This window comes from Cinclus cinclus, chromosome 2, assembly GCF_963662255.1.
Source record: "Cinclus cinclus chromosome 2, bCinCin1.1, whole genome shotgun sequence".
Taxonomy (NCBI): domain Eukaryota; kingdom Metazoa; phylum Chordata; class Aves; order Passeriformes; family Cinclidae; genus Cinclus; species Cinclus cinclus.
The window spans coordinates 116,385,970-116,405,458 of record NC_085047.1 but is presented as its reverse complement, the minus strand read 5'-3'; the positions used below and the strand labels follow the sequence as shown (position 1 = coordinate 116,405,458).

Sequence of the window (19,489 nt, the reverse complement as noted above, 5' to 3'; positions counted from 1 at the left end):
GTGCCTTCCACTTTCTGGGAGGAAATCATGGCCAAAACGAGAGAGCAGCCTAGAGAATAAGAGCATTTGTTGTGACTCCGTGGTCCCCAAAGGTTAGGATTAAACATGGGCTTTGAAAATATTTGTGAATTAATAAAGGCAGAAGGAGAAGGGAGGAACATTTTTGTGATGGGCTAAATATTGGTAATTTAAAAATGCCTAGAAAATAATCCAGCTGCTTTTCTAATTATTTCTGTATTACAAAGCTTGAGTATTTTACCTCACCTGGAGCTAGATTTTTGTAGCTGGGATTGGATTAGTTTTTAGTTAGAGGTTGGCATGAGTTTCTCCAGGAAAAGGGAAAAATAAAAAAAGCCAACTGGAGAGCTCAGCATCTCCCCAGACACCAAAATGGCCATGCCATGGTTTGAAATACAGAGAAATGTAAAAATAAACGTAAAATTTTCTCCAAAATGGGAGAAAATGCACAAGAAAAGAAGACATGAATAGCGCTGGAATAATCCTGGCAGTTCCCCTGCTAGGGAATATTATCCTAGGCCAGGCCAACATTGAAATTCTTGGTGCTCTGTCAATGATAATGTTCTAAGAAACATCAGCCTGAGCAAGAAATCCCCTGGAAGAACAAAATATCAGAATTCCCTATGAGTTTTTCACTGTGTGCTCTCTGATTTCCATTTGCCCATGGAACAATATCATTTATTTTCTTTAGATAACAATACCCATTATTCCAGGTGTTTCAAAGGCAAATGTTCCCAAAGGTCATCCAGATATCCTTTCCTTGGGAATTCAGTGTCCCTGCTGCCTTGTGCTCTCTGCTCTTCAAGGGCTTTTTTCCCCCCTTCTGTAGCAAAAGCTCTTTATGGATCAGAAAACCTCTGTAAAGAGCAGAATTTTTTTCTTTTTTTACCACCTGAATATACTTGAAGTCTCATTAAAATTCACTCCGCTGATTTTAAGCAGTAGAACATTTATCTAATTCAGTTAGATTCGATTTCTAAATTGAAATGATCTAATTATCTATAGATAGAAAACTCAACAGAATCACGACTGCAGATTTCAGAATTCCAAAGATTCCTAAGGATTTCTCTGTACCACAAACTCTCAGCCAAACAACCCTGCTGGAGCACGAGGCCTTGCTCATCTCCCAGAACATTTCTTCCTCAGTTTCAGGGTTAAATGGATTTTAGTCAAAGCTGGCCATGAGCACAAGGTAATAGATTTTATCCAAGGAAAAAAGCAGGGGGATTTATCCAGTTTGGTGACATTTTTGGTCTCTAAATCATTTATCTCCATTCAGAGGATGATTTCATTCCCATCAGAGACAGAGATTACTTGTCTGCAGCATAATTTCCTTGCACCACTGCTGAGATATCCTCGAGTGATGTCACACAGAGCTGTGCAGAGTCAGAGAAAGGACTAAAACATGAGAAAGGAAAAGCTTTGCTGGGAGCTCTCTCCCAGCATCATGAAATGGGAGCAGCTGCATCCCTGCCTCCAGAAGCAGCGTGCCCGGCTGAAATTGGATTTTCCTGTTAAAAAAAAAGAAAAAAAAAAAAAAAACAAACAAAAAACAAAAAAACCCCCAAACCTTCTTTTCTCTGATGTGATGAATCTGGGCCTTAAATAGAACTTAGATTATAAAGCAGCAACTGAATTTTGAGTGCTGAAAGTAAGAAATCCGTGGGCAGCAGGGGCTCAGCTCCCTGGAACACCTGGATGTCCATTCAGTGGAGTCTGTGCTGCACCTGGTGCTTGCTGTAAACTTTGGAATTGTCTTCACTGAGGAGCTGTTGGTGCTGAAAAATCTTGATTTTTCCTCCTCAGTCAGGGTGGGAGTGAGTCAGGACTGAGGTGAGTGTGGGTTATAAAGCCAAAAACTGCTGTGTGTGCCCAAATCCAGGTGGGCAGCTGTCTGTGGGCTTTTTCTAGTCCAGATTCACCACAGGAGCTCAGAATTTCGATGATCTCAATCAGTGAAATTTTAAGATTTCTGTGTGCAGAGTTCCACCAGCTCCACACACTGGGTTCTGCTCTCCTCGCTCTCTGTTTTTATCCTTCCTGAGCTCCACTCCCTGGACCTTCTGCAGGACCTTGTCTCAGGTACCACATCACTGCCACTTGAAAAAAAAGTTAAATCTTAACTTTAAAAGTTCTGTCATTTAAAATTCTGTCCTTTTTTTTTTTTAATGTAAGTTGCTTCCCTTCACCATTCCTTTGGCTGTTTTCATTTACATTGTCAGCAAGACCTTTCTGCTTTTTTAATTGAGGAGTTCTGAAAACTCTGGGCTGGGGACAAGGTGGCCGTGGGGCACAGCTGGGACTCCGAGGGCTGGGAGGGCTTTGCCAGCATCAGGGATTTGGGGATTCAGGGGTCCTGTGAAAGTTATCCCAGCAGAAAGAAAATATAATCCTGGAGAAAGCCCCTGCCCTGGAGCACCCCAGGCTGTACCAAAAGCACCAAAGTAGAGTTTCTCCAAAGCCAAAGCAGGAAGCTGGCTCCATTCCCATGGGTATTTGCCCTCTCACAGCTCCCTTTGAATGTCTTTTTAAATTTTTTTTTTATTATTTTTTTCAGCTGGAATATGGCAATTCCATGTTCCCCAATGCAGTTTAAGAGGGAGTGGCATTACAAATTCTGTTCATAACTCTCTGGGTTGTTGGGTGTGCTGGGGGCACCATGAGCAGCAGCTTTTCTGGGGTTGGAATGAGATGGGCTTTAAGGTCCCTTCCAACCCAAACCTTTCTGTGATTCCAAGAATGGCTGAGGGAGCTGGGAAAGGGGCTGAGCCTGGAGAAAAGGAGGCTCAGGGGGGACCTTGTGGCTCTGCACAACTCCCTGACAGGAGGGGCAGGGCAAAAATGAGAGGAGATGGCCTCAAATGGCACCGGGGGAGGCTCAGGTTGGAGATTGGCAAAGAAAATTTCCCTGTCAGAGCGGTCAGGCCTTGGGATGAGCTGCCCAGGGAGGTTTGGAGTCACTGTCTGTGGGAGTGCTCAGGAGCAGTCTGGATGTGGCCCTTGGGGACAGGGTTTGGGGTGATGCTGCTGCTGCTGGGCTGGCACTGGCTCATCCTGGGGGGCTCTTCCCAGCTGGATAATTCTGGGATTTAGACAACTGACATTCTGGGATGTCGATGTTTTGCAGATTGACATAAACCAACAGACAGAAATCAGTGATCAGAAATATGAAGTTGCTTCTAATCTATTTTTTGTATGATTTAGTCAGAGTCACTGATTGGTTTGGGTTGGAAGGGACCTTAAATCCCACCCAGTGTCCAACCTGGACACTTCCAGGGATAGTAGAACCACAGCCTCTTTGTGTAAATACTCCTGGAATCATCCTTTGCCTGTGCTTTGGAAGTGCTGAATCTCTTTGTGCCCCCAGGACTGTAAAAGCCTCAAGCGTCTGTTCATTCCCAGGACCCATCTCTGTGGTTTGAAGGTCGATTTTAGGCAAAAGATTTAAAAAAAAAAAAAAAAAAAAAAATTGAAAGAAAGTCGAGGTCCTCAAAGCTTCCTGGCCCTATTCCTGTTTTTATTTCCTCCCAGCTGACTGCTGCAGTAAAGCCCCACACCATGTGTTTTGCTTTAAGCACAAGCTTAAAGTCACGTGCTGTGTAAGCCCTTCATTAAACAGGGAGCCTTTCCTGATGCAGGCCCAGGGCACAGCTTGGATTTTGTGCTGGCTGGAACCAGCAGAGTCTCCTGATGAGATCAACCAGCTGCCCAAATTCCACCCGTGGGGCTTCTGCTCCTGAATTTTGTCTTTCTGCAGCCTGCTCTCACCTGTGAGCAGCACAGAGCAGGGCCAAGGGTGGGAGCTTTCCTTGGCTTCTCTCTGCCCTCAGTTGTCTGAAATTAAACTTCAGTCCCTAAATCCTGCTGGAGAGCCTCAGCCTTCCTCAGGAACTTCCCTGGAATTGTTCCTCTGGATTGGGGACATGGTTGGGAGCTGGTGATGGATGGTGGGGCTGGATGAGCTTGAAGGGCTCTTCCAAATGGGATCATTTTGGGATGAGGGGTCATCCTGCAGCTCTGCCAGGGAATTTTCACTCTGTCTTTTAAACCTGAGGCTGGATGGATGTTTCCTGTAGAGGAATAACAAATCAGTCTAGAGAATTCATGGCATTCACAAATATAAGACATCAGAGTGTGGGGAGTGACTTTCTGGAAAGTGATCTGACCAATTACTTGGAAAATCTAACTGTACTAAAATCAAGTTATTAAAAACATGGGGAGAAGCTTTGGAAAGGGCCTTCTTTAAATAAAAATTTGTAGCAGAAGGTGTCCCTGCCCCTGGCAGGGGCCTGCAATGAGATGATCTTAAATGTCCTTCCAACCCAAACCATTCCCTGAGTCCATCAGTGTGATTTTCATGGAAACACCACCTGCCAATGTAAAGCCTTCCTTCCAGCGTTGTGTGGACTGTGCAAATCCATATTTATGACTGTGTTAGTTTAAATTCTGTGAAGCAGAAGTGACAGTGGCAGTTCTCTGCATGCCCAAGGATTTTCAGGATGCTTATTCCTGGTGATGCCACCTGGAATTGCAGTTTTACGGTTTTTAACCCCTGCTTTTCAGAGCTGGGGAATCAGGCAGAGAAAGGAAAAACTAGAGTTTATGGAAGGGCAAGTGAAGTGTGGAGACTTCCTCCTGTGCCATCACTGAGTGTATTCCCTGTGTTTTCCCTGGAAAGGTCCCGCAGTTTCTTTTTTTTCCCCCCCCCGAGGGTTTTGGGGCACTAGCCAGGGAATGGGCACGGCCCCGAGGCCACCACAGCTCCACCAGGGATGCCCAGGCTGGGATTGTTGGGGGTTTGGACAGGGCCAGGGTGATCCCTGTGGGTCCCTTCCAGCTCAGGATATTCCCTGATTCATTAAAAATTAATGGCTTATCCCCCTGACTCTACCCAGGTGAATGCCCGGGGTAGGTGACCCCAAATCTCTTTGCTGAGATGATAAAATGTCCCCCTGTCTGCATTTCCATGTGCAATGCCTGACGATTTCCTGATAAAAACTCAGCTCGAGCGACTCCATTCCAGTGGCTCTCGGTGTCAGAGCTGCGTCAGCACCGCGAGGTTTTAATTCCTTCCCAAAAATACCGAGTTTCTCCAAGGAAACGGCTTCGAGAGCCTGGCACTGCTGCTGGGGGCACAAGGACAAAGGTGCAATTTCCTTTTTTTTTGTTTCATTTCTCTCCATACTCTGAAATGTGAGCACGTGTAAGAATATTGCAGCTGTTCAGAAATGGAGTTGTCAGAGGCCAAAGTCAAAGAGCAGAGCAGGAGCAGAGAGAGCAGAGTTACTCAAACGGGGCAGTTACGAACAAGTTAAACATTGATTTCAGAAAAATTCCCATTTGTGTCCTGGTGGATCATTGACGTGTCCCCGGTGGCTCTTTTGGAAATCGTTTTTAAAAGCTTTTAGAGGAGAGGAGCATTTTGTAAATGTCAAAAAAACCCTGTTTTATTTTTTTTTTTATTTATTTTTTTTTTTTCATAATGGGACAGATGAAACTCAAACCAGGGTGCAGATATAGCCCAAAGGATGTACCTAAATATTCCCAAAAACACTCAGAAATTTTGGAGGCTACTGGAGGTGAAAAAAACTCCACAAACTACTGGAGGTGAAAAAAACTCCCCCACTCTTTTAATATTTCACTTTTACCTCTTGATTGAAATTAGGAATATCACTGGCAAAGTATTTGCTACTATTTTCTACTATTTTCTACTATTTTCTACTATTTTCTACTATTTTCTACTATTTTCTATTATTTTCTACCGTTTTCTACTATTTTCTACCATTTTCTACTGTTTTCTACTGTTATTTTCTACTATTTTCTACCTGGAGTTGTACAACAGAGCTTCTTTACCTGAGTATTTCTTATTCATTTACAAATCACGGGTATTTTATACATTTAATTTATATATATATATTGTTTTGTTTATATGTATTGTGTACCATTTATAGGCACTAATTTATACACCTAACTTACAATTTCAGGTTTTTACTGAATTGATTGCGTGTAATTGATGTAATAAATTTATACACGCGTATAAAATTGATATCTATAGCAATTTATAAATATGATTTATAGTTTTATCTGTCTAGAAGTATATATAGATTATATATAAAATTAATTTATAGATAAATTTATAAATATGATTTATAGTTTTATCTGTCTAGAAGTATATATAGATTATATATAAAATTAATATATAAAAATTTATAAATATAATTTGTAGTTTTTATCAATCTAGAAGTAGTTAGATTATATATAACCTTTATATATATATATATATATAAATTTAGAAATATAATTTATAGTTTTTAATCAATCTAGAAGTAGATTCTATATAAAATTTATATATATAAATCTAGAAATATAATTTATAGGTTTTTTAAATCTAGAACTATATTTAGATTCTATATAAAATTAATATTTATCAATTTATAAATATAATTTCTAGTTTAATCAGTCTAGCAGTGCATAAATAGAATATATATAAAATTAATATATATCATTTTATAAATATAATTTCTAGTTTTTCTCAATCTAGAAGCAGAGATTATTTATAAAATTTATATATATCAATTTATAAATTTAGCTTCTAGTTTTTCTCAATCTAGAAGCAGATAGATTCTATATAAAATTAATATATAATTTTATAAATATAATTTCTAATTTTTCTCAATCTAGAAGTAGATAGATAGATTCTATATTAAATTTATATATGTATCAATTTATAATTTTTAGTTTTTCTCAGTCTAGAAGCAGGTAGATTCTATATAAAATTTATATATATATCAATTTATAATTTCTAGTTTTTCTCAGTCTAGAAGTGGATAGATTCTATATAAAATTTATTTATTTATCAATTTATAATTTTTAATTTTTCTCAATCTAGAAGTAGATAGATTCTATATAAAATTTATATATGTATTAATTTATAATTTCTAGTTTTTCTCAATCTAGAAGTAGATAGATTCTATATAAAATTTATATATGTATCAATTTATAATTTTTAGTTTTTCTCAATCTAGAAGTAGATATATTCTATATAAAATTTATATATGTATCAATTTATGATTTTTAATTTTTCTCAATCTAGAAGTAGATAGATAGATTCTATATAAAATTTATATATGCATCAATTTATAATTTTTAGTTTTTCTCAGTCTAGATGTAGATAGATTCTATATAAAATTTATATATATATCAAGTTATAATTTCTAGTTTTTCTCAGTCTAGAAGTAGATAGATTCTATATAAAATTTATATATGCATCAATTTATAATTTTTAGTTTTTCTCAGTCTAGATGTAGGTAGATTCTATATAAAATTTATATATGTATCAATTTATAATTTCTAGTTTTTCTCAGTCTAGAAGCAGGTAGATTCTATATAAAATGAATACATATCATTTTATAAATATAACTTCCCGTTTCCCTCAGTCTAGAAGCAGACAGAAAGTTTAATATATAATTCTTGTACAGTTTTTGTATTCAGCTGCGTTGCAGGGCCAGGGTGAAAGCGGTGTAGACCAGGATGTATCACAGAAATACCCTTTAATCCGTTCTTCCCGGCCCCACAGCATGTTCAGGAATAGAAAACCCTTTTGTTGAAGCAATTCCCTGCAAGAATTTCCGAAGGCTCTGAGGGTTTTTTGTCTCCGGGTTGAGCTGGAGCCTCGCCACGTTGTTAAATGGGGATTAGGAGTAGCAGGGAGGGATTTCAGCATAATTCCTGTCACGGGATAAATGGTTAATAGCATTTGGGCTGCTGCTTGTGACCTGGGGATGTTCCCAGGGACGCAGACACGGGCCCTGTGGAATTCCCAAAATTCCCAGGGAGGTTTGGGAATGGCTGGTGGCAGATCCGAACCACTGAGCTGGAACTGGGGCGGCTCCAATTTCACCTGGGTTTGGTTCAAGGGCTCGGGCTCTTCTTCCGCTCCTGGCAAAGGGATTGAAAATAATCTTGAAAATTCCAATAAAAGGCTGGGTAAGGATTAAAGGGAGCGATGGGAGCGGGGCTGAGCCTTCGTAATTTCATTGGATTTTAGGGATTTTCTTAAAAAAAGAAAAAAAAAAAGAAGACCTGTAGAGAGCCGGGGCTGCGGATGGAAATTTCTGTGACACCGCGAGGTTCCTGGCCCAAAGCAACAGCAGGGTTATAAAATCACAGAATTAATTTATTTTCCTCTTTTGTAGAGAGTTCCTTCACACATAAATTTAATACTTAACATCTTAATTGTAAATGAGGTGAATATTAGTAAACCACAGCCTCTAAAAATGCAATACAACACACCTCACATTTTAATTTTCAACTGCGCTCCCTTGGTTTTTACTCACTTGACAGAATTATAATTTCATGACCTTCATCTAGCATTTAATAACCATACTTACAACCTTTATCAGAACTGGGCAGGTTTTAATATAGAAATCAAATTTAAATTGGTGTAAGATCTAAGATTAGCTCTGAGCTTGGGCCTTTTGTTTCTCATTATTTATAAAGCAACTGGCCAAAAGTTGCTTTATAAATAGCAAAAAAGAGTTGAGTGCCACGAAGTTGCTTCTTAATGAATGAGAATTTCTCCCTCTGCATCAAAAACATTTAATGACTTACAGGGTGATAAAGTTAATTTCTGCAATAATTACTTACCCAGCGCCCCTGGGCAGTAAATAAAGCAGGGAGAGAAGAAAAGAATCTTTCTGTGCCCTGAGGTTCCTCTTGGCACACAGGGGAGAGACGGAAGCTGGATCCACAGGGAAAATCCTTCCCTGGGATGTGGGAGGCCCTGGAATAAAATTCCCAAAAAGCTGTGGCTGCCCCTGGATCCCTGGAAGGCCAGGGTGGACATTGAGGCTTGGAGAAGGTGGTGGAAGGTGTCCCTGCCATGGCAGGGGAGGAATTTTAGGTCCTTTCCAACCCAAACCATTCCGTAATTCCATAATTCTATGAAATTGCAGCTTCAGCCTCATTTTCCTCTCTGTTGTCTAGAGAGAATTAGAATTTCCGGTTGGATGTCGCGCCCTTCAGCTGTGAGCACTGCTCAGTACATAAAAACAAGGCTGAGGGAGACATCCCAGAAAAACCCAACACGTTTTTAATCCTGATGGTGGCCTGAGGACAGGGAGCATTCAAAGAACAATTTCCAGTTGAGAGCTTTATTGAACACAGGAGTCACAAAACCTAAACCAAAACAATGGCGATAAATCGGCTCCAACGCTGCGTGAAAGCGAGACCATCAAATTCCAGAGACCAAACACAATGGGAAGACTTAAAAATGGAGCTGTTGGCCGCTAGGAGGTAATCAATGATTTCAAAGGTGAGGGAGCAGGAGTTTGCTCATTCCTGCAGGTGGGATGTGAGCCCAAAGCTCAAGGTCAGGGCAGCCCTGCCCTGTCCCAGCTGATGTTCTGTGTGAGATGAAGCCAGCCTTGAGCCAGTTCTCCTGATCCCTGATCGCCACCACCCAGCTCAGAGGAGTCCTGTGCTCACTAAAGCTGGGCAGGTGTAAAGTTAATTCTTTTTATCGCCTCCAGTGTAAAGTTAATTCCTTTTATCACCTTCACGTGCTCTCAGTTCCTTTCATCCCCTTCCTCTCGGTGTCTCTTTTAGGCTCAGCTTTGGCCAAAAGTTTTTAATCTACACGGGGTTTTATAAAAACACTTGCAAAAAAAAAAAAATATCCTCTGGCGTTCCCACACCCCTGCTAATGGTCTGGGAAAAGATTTTTCTGTTTGATTTTTAAGTGAAGAGCAGAGTTTTCGTTCCATGTTTGCTCAGTTCTGAGTTCACAGTGCCTGGATGCTGCTCTGAAGGTTTCTTGCCCTGTGCCCTTCAGGAAAATTTGGTTTTTCCTCTTCCCTGGGAGGGTGCTGAGGCCCTGGAATGGAATTCCTGGAGAAGCTGCGGCTGCCTCATCCCTGGGAGTGCCCAAAGACAACTTAAATAAAACTTGGGGCAACCTGGGAGAGTGGAAAGTGCTCATTTTGCTCTTAAGGGGAAAAAAAAAAAAAAAAAAAAAAAAAAGGGAAAAGGGAAAATCCTCTTTTCTTTCTTTTTTGTTTTTTTTTTTTCCTACCTTAAGGAGTGTCCAACTGCTGTCACACCTCTCTTGTTGAACTTCAGGGATCTCACACACAGCAAGAGTCAACCCTGGAATTACCAAAAATACAAATCATCTGCAGAAAACACCAGTCACATTTTAAATATGCAGTATTTTTCCCCTGCTATTAGGCTGTGAAAACTAACAGCAGGTGAAATAATGTGATTTTAGTGTTGGGTATTGGTGGGTAGGAAGAGCCCTGGGACTGTTGAAATTATTATTGGAATAATAAGTGGCAGAATTGGTACTTTCTCCCTGAAAACTTATTTTTTAAAATTGCAGCTGCTGTGTCTTAAAATTCAGCCTGGAATTACAATTTCAGGATCTCAAATGCTCTCAAAAGCAACATTTTCTGCCCAGTAGGTGGGATCAAGAGGATTCTGTAAAATTCAGTATTTGTGTGTTTGTTCTTCAACCCCGGAGGCCACGGGATGAAAACAGAGAAAATTCCAGGTGACCCCTTCCTGGCAAAAAGCTTTGGACTGGATGTGATCTGACCCAAACATAACGTAACATACCATTAAATATTCATAATTACATTAGGGCAGCACTGAGTGAACAAAAATGAATTGCACTTCTAATTTTTATGGCATTTTTTAGCAGCAGTACTATTGCCAGACAGAAGCAATTTTGCATTTTGAAAAGGTTTTATATAGCCACTATATAATTTTATTTTATTTAATATATGTATTTTAATATTGCTAAAAGAGAAGTCAATTTGGCAGGGTTTTCAATGTTTCAGTAGTGTAGAAATCTGCAGAAACACTGTGCAATCATCAAAAGTTTAAAAACCACTTTGTGTCATCCAGGAGCAGATGGGATATTTTGTTTGTGGAATCACAGAGTGGTTCATGTTGGGAGGGACCTTAAATCCCACCCAGTGCCACCCCTGCCATGGCAGGGACAGCTCCCACTGTCCCAGGTTGCTCCAACCTGGTCTTGGACACTTCCAGGGATGGACGGGGGCATTGAGCAACCTTTAAAATGAAAGAAAAAAAATAAAATTAAACCTTAAATTTATTATTATTATTATTATTATTATTATTTAGTTAAAAGAGTGTATCTGTCACAGCACACTGCCAGAACATGGTTATGTCTATAAAATAGATATTTAGGGTCTAGAAAACACCAGGAGGGGCTGAGGGAGCTGGGAAAGGGGCTGAGCCTGGAGAAAAGGAGGCTCAGGGGGGACCTTGTGGCTCTGCACAACTCCCTGACAGGAGGGGCAGGGCAAAAATGAGAGGAGATGGCCTCAAATGGCACCGCGGGAGGCTCAGGTTGGAGATTGGCAAAGAAAATTTCCCTGTCAGAGCGGTCAGGCCTTGGGATGAGCTGCCCAGGGAGGTTTGGAGTCACTGTCTGTGGGAGTGCTCAGGAGCAGTCTGGATGTGGCCCTTGGGGACAGGGTTTGGGGTGATGCTGCTGCTGCTGGGCTGGCACTGGGTGGTGCTGGAAGGGTCTCCCTGCACCCTCCCAGTAACTCTGGGATTCTGTGATCAGTCTGAGCTCCTGTGCTGGTGTCAACAGAATTCTCTCAGGTTCTCCCCGGCAGGGCTGACATTCCTGTGGGTGAGCTGTCCCTGTCCCTTCCCTCTGTCCCCGAGCTCACCCAGGGTACAGCTGGTGCCCTGTGGTGCCAAAGGCACTGCCAGCTCACCACGGCAGGGATGCTGCTGACCCACAGCTGCTGCAGGGGGCAAACATCTCCCTGCACCCTCGGGAAGTCGCCTCAGCTCTGCCACGGCTGGGTCAGCCCAAAGTGCCTCAGTTCCTCTGATTTTCTTCACCCTCCAGCTCAGAGGGACCCAGCAGGGACCCAGCACAGCCCGTGACACCCTCGCACGAGGTGCCCAGGGAGGTTGTGGATTCCCCATTCCTGGCAGTGCCCAAGGCCAGTTTGGATGGAGTTTGGAGCAACCTGGGATGGTCAAAGGTGTCCCTGTCTGTGGCAGGGCTTTAAACTGGATGGGCTTTAAGATCCCATCCCAATCCAAACCAGTCTGGGATGGTGTAGAGGAGACGAATCCCTCTGCAGATACTGTGAGGCCCCCCTGGCACTTCCCCTGAGATCAGAAAACATACTTGCTTAGAATGACTCATGCTACAAAAAATGTAAGCTCTTCTTCTTATCTTTTCAGAATATTATTGGTTAGGTTTGATTCTTTATATTTGGTTGTCCCAAACAAAGAAAGATAATGTAGTTGGCTAAAATGTGTTAGCCTGTTTTCCCTGTTAACCCTGTTTTCCATTGGTTTACTCGTGATCCCCCCAAACCCTATAAAATTACTTGTGTGATCCCCCATCTTTGGATTTGTAGTCTGAGCCCTTCACGGACATTAAAAAAGCCTGGAAAAAGTCTGAGCTGCTCTCCCGGTCTTTTTACGCTGGTAAAGGGTTAAACACTTTGTAACTTTCCCCTGCCCAAGAACGGGGGCAGGGGAGAGAAGAAAAACTTACAGGATGGTGTTGGCTACACATCTGGATGGGCCCAGCTGGGCATGGGCACAGCTGGGCGTGGGCAGCGGGGTTGTGGCAGCTCCTCCACTGCCAGAGATCCAGCTGGGAAGGAGCTGGTGGGATCCAGCTGCTCTCCAGATTGCACCTGCCTGCTCCCTGTCCCCAGCAGTGTCCCCAGGCTGCTGCCCGTGCCCTGGGCACAGCCTGGCACTGGGTGGTGCCCATTCCCACACCGAGGGGTCACCATCAGACTCTTCCCCTCCTTTCCCCTTCGGGGTGGGTAACACCTTCCATGGGAGGCAGGATGAGACCAAATGGAGCTGTTGTGCATTTAGTTTCATTCTAAGCCGTGCTGGCAGTGTTTTCAGGCTGGTTTGATTTTTGCAAGATCCACAGCAGTTTTGTGTCTCCTGGCTGCTGGCAGCTGCTCAGAGCTGCAGAGCACTGCTCTGAGTAGGAGGAAAACCACAAAGGCAGCTTTTGAGCGGCTCCCAGCTTTGCCACCCACGAAACCAGGCTTTCCTGACAGAAGCAAGGCTTTTCTAATCCAGCAGTCCAGCTGTTCCAGCATTTTTTGAGAGTTCTCATCCCCTGGCAGTGCTGGAGGCACTCCTGGTTTTCCCAGTGGTTGCGGGGCAGAGAGCACAGGGTTTTTCCAGGGAGATTCCTCAGGTTCATAGGCAGAACCAGACAATTTATCCAGTCCTTGCCATGCATCCCTGGAGCTCCTGCCTGCTCCAGGCCAGGCCCTTATTTCCAGCCATCGAGCTCTTTGTGAAGGTGAGCCCTGTGCAGTGTGTGTTTGTTTATGGAGGAGGTTTTGCTGTATTTGAGATTTGTTTGACAGCGTTGAGAGAGTGCAAAAGGACAAACGTAACTGGTTTGATTTGTGTGTCTTGTAGGGTTAAAAGGGCTGCAAACCTTAATGAATTAACTTATTAACTGTGAGACCCTTGGGTTTTAATACTTCTGGCCCTGATTTTATCTGAATTTTAAAGCTGTGCTTCAGGAGAATCATATGAAGGATTTAAAAATGAGACCCCTGATCTCTTGCAGTGTTACACCAAGTCTCATCAGTAGCTCCTCTGCAAGACTTCGCCTTGTTTTAGCAAAGCCTCTTAACAAATTGCAATATTAATTACCAGAGAACAACATTTCCATGGCCACCTTCTCCAGGGCTCCCACAGCCCTTTAGGTTGAAATTCTTAATTAATTGTTTTATTCCACTTGTTGCCTTCAGTGCTTTAGACGTCATATCTCTGTTTAGGCTGGTAAATATTTCTCTGTTCCTTTCCTGTAGTCATAAATTGATTTAACTCATTTTCATCTTGCAGTGACTTGTGCAGACTTATGTCCACATAGACAAATGAGATGGGGGCTGTCCCTTTGGAGGGACTGCTGTGATTTATACACAGATGTGTTTGTAATTTGTAATTTTTCCAATTCTAGGCTGGCAGTGATGGGGAAAGTATTGGGAACTGCCCGTTCTCTCAGCGCCTCTTTATGATCCTGTGGCTCAAAGGTGTCATATTTAATGTCACAACCGTGGATCTGAAAAGGTGAGACTGTGACTTTTAATGCTGAGATTTTCACTTTGTTGCACAACTTTCCCAAAACAGGGATTTTAAAGGGTGACTGGGAGAGCTGGGTGTGTCCAGCCTGGAGAAGAAACGGCTCTGAGGAGATTTCAGAGCCCCTTCCAGTGACTAAAACGGCCCATGAAAAGGAGGGAGAGGGACTTTTTATGGCTTTTTCTTTTCCAGAAAACCTGCAGACCTGCAGAACCTGGCCCCGGGCACCAACCCCCCGTTCATGACCTTTGATGGGGAAGTGAAAACCGATGTCAACAAGATCGAGGAATTCTTGGAGGAAAAGCTGGCGCCGCCCCGGTACCGCGTTCCCGGTCCCCTCAGGGAGCCGCTCTGGGGGGAACCCAGGGGCTGGTCCAGCTCAGGGGTGACTTTGAAACACAGCCGGAGCCAGGGGTGTCCCCAGGCAGTCCCCAAGTCAGGGCTGTGCTGTTCCCAGTGCTTTCCTTCACCCCGAGCTCACTGCTGGGTCATTCCCAGGGCTTGGAATCCATCCAGTGGAAACCTGGGGGCTGCTGCGGAAACCTGAGGTTTTCCCTGCTCTGATTTGGGATTGTTTGAGGCTTCCCTCTTCACACCTCACAAATAATTGGTGCAGTGAGGGGAAAGCTTAGGGTGACCTCGCTGCTCTCTAAAACCACCTGAAGGACACTGCAGTGAGGTGGGGTCAGGCTCTTCTGCCCTGTCCCAAGTGAAGGGAGGAGAGGAAATGGTCTCAAGTTATCCCAAGGGAGGTTCAGATTGGAGATTGGAAAAATGTTTTCCCTTCAAGAGTGGTCGGGCATTGGAATGAGTAGTCCAGGGCGGATTACCATCTCTGGAAGTGTTCCAGTCGTCTGGATGTGGCCCTTGGGGACATGGTTTGGGGTGGGGATGGTGGGACTGGATGGTGCTGAGGGTGTTTTCCAACCCTGGTGATTCTGGGATTTTGTGAAGCCGAGGGCAGTGAACACCTCGTGCACAATGGATGTGCTGGGATTCTTTCAGTGTCCACGTGGGTCCCTCAGGCTGCACATGAGGGTCTGAGTTTTGGATTTGTCCTCCCTCACCCCAGCAGCTCTTCCCACCTCACCCCAAACCCCTCTGTCCCTCTGTTGTCCCAGCGTTGTCCCCTACCCCACAGACCTTTTCTCCTCTGGGATATCAGTCCCCTCCCTGCACTCCCTTCTCAAGCAGCCAAACCTGACTTCAACCAGGGAAGCATCTGCTTGCTTCCACTTTCTTCCGTTTTTACCCATCCCTGGCAGCTCCAGCTCCTGGAATGGCTGCTGTCAGCTTGCTGATGCCCTGAGTGTCTTGGGCCAGGAGCCTCAGAGGAGCAGCAGCTCCTTCGAGTGGGGATTTTCCATCCACTCCTCCTCATGGCAGGAGCCACGTTCCAGCCTCGCCTCTGGAGGAGAAAGTCTGGAAGACTCCCTGGGATGTTTGGGTAGTTGCTTGCAGCAGTAACAGTAATTTCCCATTGCCCTCAGGAAAAGATTATTTAGATAGAGTTTTAAATAAGTGACTTTTAGTTTAGGATGGTTCCTTTTGAGGCTGTACACGCCACCCTCCAAATAAATGTGTATTAATTAGTGGAGACAATAATAAAGGATAATTGGGTCATTTTTTTATTTGTTTCTCTGAACTTCTCAGGTATCCCAAGCTTGCACCGAAGCACCCTGAGTCAAACTCTGCAGGAAATGACGTCTTTGCAAAATTCTCTGCATTTATAAAGAACCCGAGAAAAGATGCAAATGAAAGTAGGTGCTGCAGTCCTGGCGTCAGCCCTGGGAAGGGGAAACCAGACCTGTGCAGTTGTAGGATACTGCTGGAGATGTTCCGTTTCCAGATTAGATTAAACGGGGATATTCCAGAGTGTGGAGGCTTTGGAAATCTGGGCTTGTTTCCCCCTTTGATCAAGGATTCCAAGAGTTGGTGAAAGCAGAGACTGCTGCTATCATGGGAGCACCAATTCCAGCCTCTCCTCACTCCTTCATCTCTGGGGTCTGTGAGGCTGCACCTTCCCCACAGCTTTGCCAAAAGCACAGTCCTCTGGAAGTGAGAGATTCCCTATTTCCATAAATAATAAGGACTCCAGCCCCTTGGCACATCCCTAAAGCAGGTCCCTCATGATGACCAGGAATGGTCCTAGGCTGGAGGAAGGCAGGGCGAGATGAAATATTAGGGAGAAATCCTTTCCTGTGAGGGTGGCGAGGCCCTGGCACAGGTTGGCTGTGGTCTCCCCATCCCTGGCAGTGCCCAAGGCCAGGCTGGATGGGGCTTGGAGCAGCCTGGAACAGTGGAAGGTGTCCCTGCCCATCCAGGTGGCACTGGATGAGCTTTGAGGTCCCTCCCAACCCAAACCGTTCCAGGATTCTGTCTCCGTCCTTCAGCTCTCAGGCCCGTTCCCTGGGCTGGCTCTGAACACCCTGAAGTGGCATCCCAGGGACTTGCTGCTGCCACTCCAGCTGTGCTGCCCTGCCTTGGGCAAGCACCGATCCCGTGGCTCCCGGGGCAGGAGTCAGCGTGAAGGCAAGGCCAGGCCATGGTGCCAAACCCCACCCCACAGAGAGTTTGAGGAGCCATTCGTGATAACACAGCCCCAGGATGGTTTATCCCAGAACTCCCTTTAGCTCCTTAGAGCCCTTATCCCAGCATTAAGGTTTAAGCCTAGGATCAAGGAATTGCAGGAGCTGGCACAGCCAGATGTCTGGGCTGGTGCCAGGAGACAGGATGCAGGAGTTGCTTGGTGTCACAGGGACCTTGGTACAGGCTTTCATGATCTTTTTATTGTCTTAACCCAGATTTGGAAAAATCTTTGCTTAAAGCCCTGAAGAAGCTGGACAACTATTTAAATAGCCCCCTGCCTGATGAAATCGATGCTTACAGCACGGAGGAGATCACTGTTTCCAGCCGGAAATTCCTGGATGGAGATGAACTCACTTTAGCAGATTGCAACCTCCTACCAAAGCTCCACATAATCAAGGTTTGCATTTGCTTTTTTAGACTCCTGGGGAGAAGGGAAGCAGGGCAGCTGAAATCCTTTCCTAGATGGCAGAGGGATCCTTTCTCTGTTCTGAGGGAACAACCAGGGACACCGAGGCCATTTCCTAACAGCACAGCCAGGGTGATCCTCACTTTGCTGCAGGGTTGGAAGAGCTGTTTCATATCTGTGCTGTGACTGCAGTGGCTGAGCTGCTCACAGCCACAGGGATGAAATCAGCACTGGATTCAGAGCTGCAGAGAAGTGTTCTCATCTGCATTTCACACGCAAAGTGCATGACCACAGCCAAGGAAGGTTACCTTGTATTGTCCATCACAATTTCTGTCTCTTCCATGTTTGATTTCCTATTCTGACAGGGTGGCCTCCACCCACTGCCTCCCAGGGAAGGCTCCAATCCTCCTCTTGCAGGGCTGTGGAGCATCCGCACACACCTGAACAGCTCCAGTGACATGGGACTGGTGTTGTCACAGCCCAGAAGGCTGGAGAGGGATTTTTTACACGGGCATGGAGTGACAGGACAATGGGGAATGGCCTTGAGCTGAAGGAGAGAAAGGTTAAGTAGGATATTGGGAAGGAATTGTTCCCTGGGAGGGTGGGCAGGCCCTGGCACAGGGTGGAATTCCCAGAGCAGCTGTGGCTGCCCCTGGATCCCTGGCAGTGCCCAATTCCAGGTTGGACACTGGGGACACAGTGGGAGGTGTCCCTGCCATGGCAGGGGTGGCACTGGATGGGCTTTAAGGTCCCTCCAACCCAAACCATTCTGGGATTCTCTGATGCTACTCTGCAAGGCTGTGGAAGAGAAATGACCACAGTGGAATTTCATTGGTTTTCAAACAAACAGGGTCACTTCAGGGAGTTTCCTGTTAGACTGCAGCTCTCAGAGGAAGAAGGGATCCAATGGCTTTCCAACACCTCCACAAGTGAAAGCTTTGCCCAGCCATCTCCTGGCTGATCCTATTGCAGACAGCAGCCAAGGATGAGCCTTTCCCACACTCAGGCATGGCAGACACTGGGAGGTGGCGGGGGCCAGCAGGGGGAGAATCCCCTCGGGCCAGGTGAATGTCTGGAGAAGGACAGAGGAGGAATGTCACACTGTCACATCACCCTTGCTGCCTGCAGGCAGGAATTAGAGCTCAGCCAAGAGTTGTCTTCCCTGATCATTTGAAATTGAAGGTTTTAATCCAAATTGTTACTGTTTCAGTGAAAGTTTCCAAGTGTTGGCCAATTTATTCCTGTAGGATTATCCTGTTAATTCTGGCTTGTTAATTGCTGGGGTAACTGTATCTCGTCCAGTTTGTTCCACTGGTCCGCATGGCTTTGCATATCTTTAGCAAGATATAGATATAAATACAGCTATAGAGACAAAACAAATCTTTTGCAGGGATTTCTTCAGCTTCCTTTATCTCATGTCTTCTTTTTATGTCTTTCCTTCTTCTTTCCCCTTGGTCACCAACACCACTAGACTCACACTGGAAATGAAAAATGGACATAGAGAGTAGGTTTGGGATGTTTGGGGTTTTTGCAGATTATATGTGAAATGATGTTTTTCTTCTTTTTCTTTTTTTTTTCTCTTTTAATGAAAGGTTGTTGCAAAAAAATACCGAAATTTTCATTTCCCACCTGAAATGACAGGGATTTCAAGATACTTGAAAAATGCATATGCAAGAGATGAATTTACAAACACGTGCCCTGCTGACCAGGAGATTGAATATGCATATTTGGATGTGGCAAAGAGAATGAAGTAGCCAGAAGATGCCTCCGTTTATTGCTTCCGTGATGGGCAACAGCCAAGCCAGAAAAGCAAAAAACAGCAGAGATTCTGCGGTGTGATTTTAAATTCTGCTATTGGCCAATCCTTTTATAATGATTGTATTGCATTATTTACTCCTTCTTAAATTGTGTCTGTGTGTGTGTTTGTGTGTCTTCCACAGTGGAAAGACAGCTGTCCATTCCAAGGAAAAGACATCCATCAGTGGTAACGATTTGTAGGATTTGGGGAAGCAGTGTAGGTCACACATACCACAGACTATATCACTACATTATGAGAAGAAATAGGTTTGTTTGAATACCTTCAAACTGTCGTTAGTGTTGCCTCTGGTCTCTGAATCAGAGTTGTTGCCAAACCTCACCTTTGACTGGATGGTTTCTCTTTGCTTCACTGCCCTGCCCTGCCCTGCCCAGCAGCCTCAGATTAACCCAGCCTGCAGGTGGGAGCACACCTGATGTCCCCCAGGCCTCTCCTCTGGGCTGGAGCTCTGCAGGGCAGCTCCACCAAGGACAATTCCTTGATCCACTGCAGGAGTCTCCTTTGGGGTGGGCAAGAAAGAAAGAGAGAAAGAAGGA

General features: G+C 44.5%; 1 protein-coding gene across 1 annotated transcript; it reads left to right on the top strand.

The window, feature by feature from the left end:
• Positions 1 to 5,446: 5,446 nt before the first annotated feature.
• Positions 5,447 to 19,017, top strand: CLIC6 (chloride intracellular channel 6). The gene is made up of 7 exons (XM_062515240.1): positions 5,447 to 5,462; positions 13,332 to 13,351; positions 14,021 to 14,130; positions 14,335 to 14,460; positions 15,796 to 15,902; positions 16,947 to 17,128; positions 18,730 to 19,017. Exons 1-7 carry the CDS (start codon positions 5,447 to 5,449, stop codon positions 18,889 to 18,891), a joined length of 723 nt encoding a protein of 240 aa, XP_062371224.1. The 3' UTR covers positions 18,892 to 19,017.
• Positions 19,018 to 19,489: the final 472 nt, after the last annotated feature.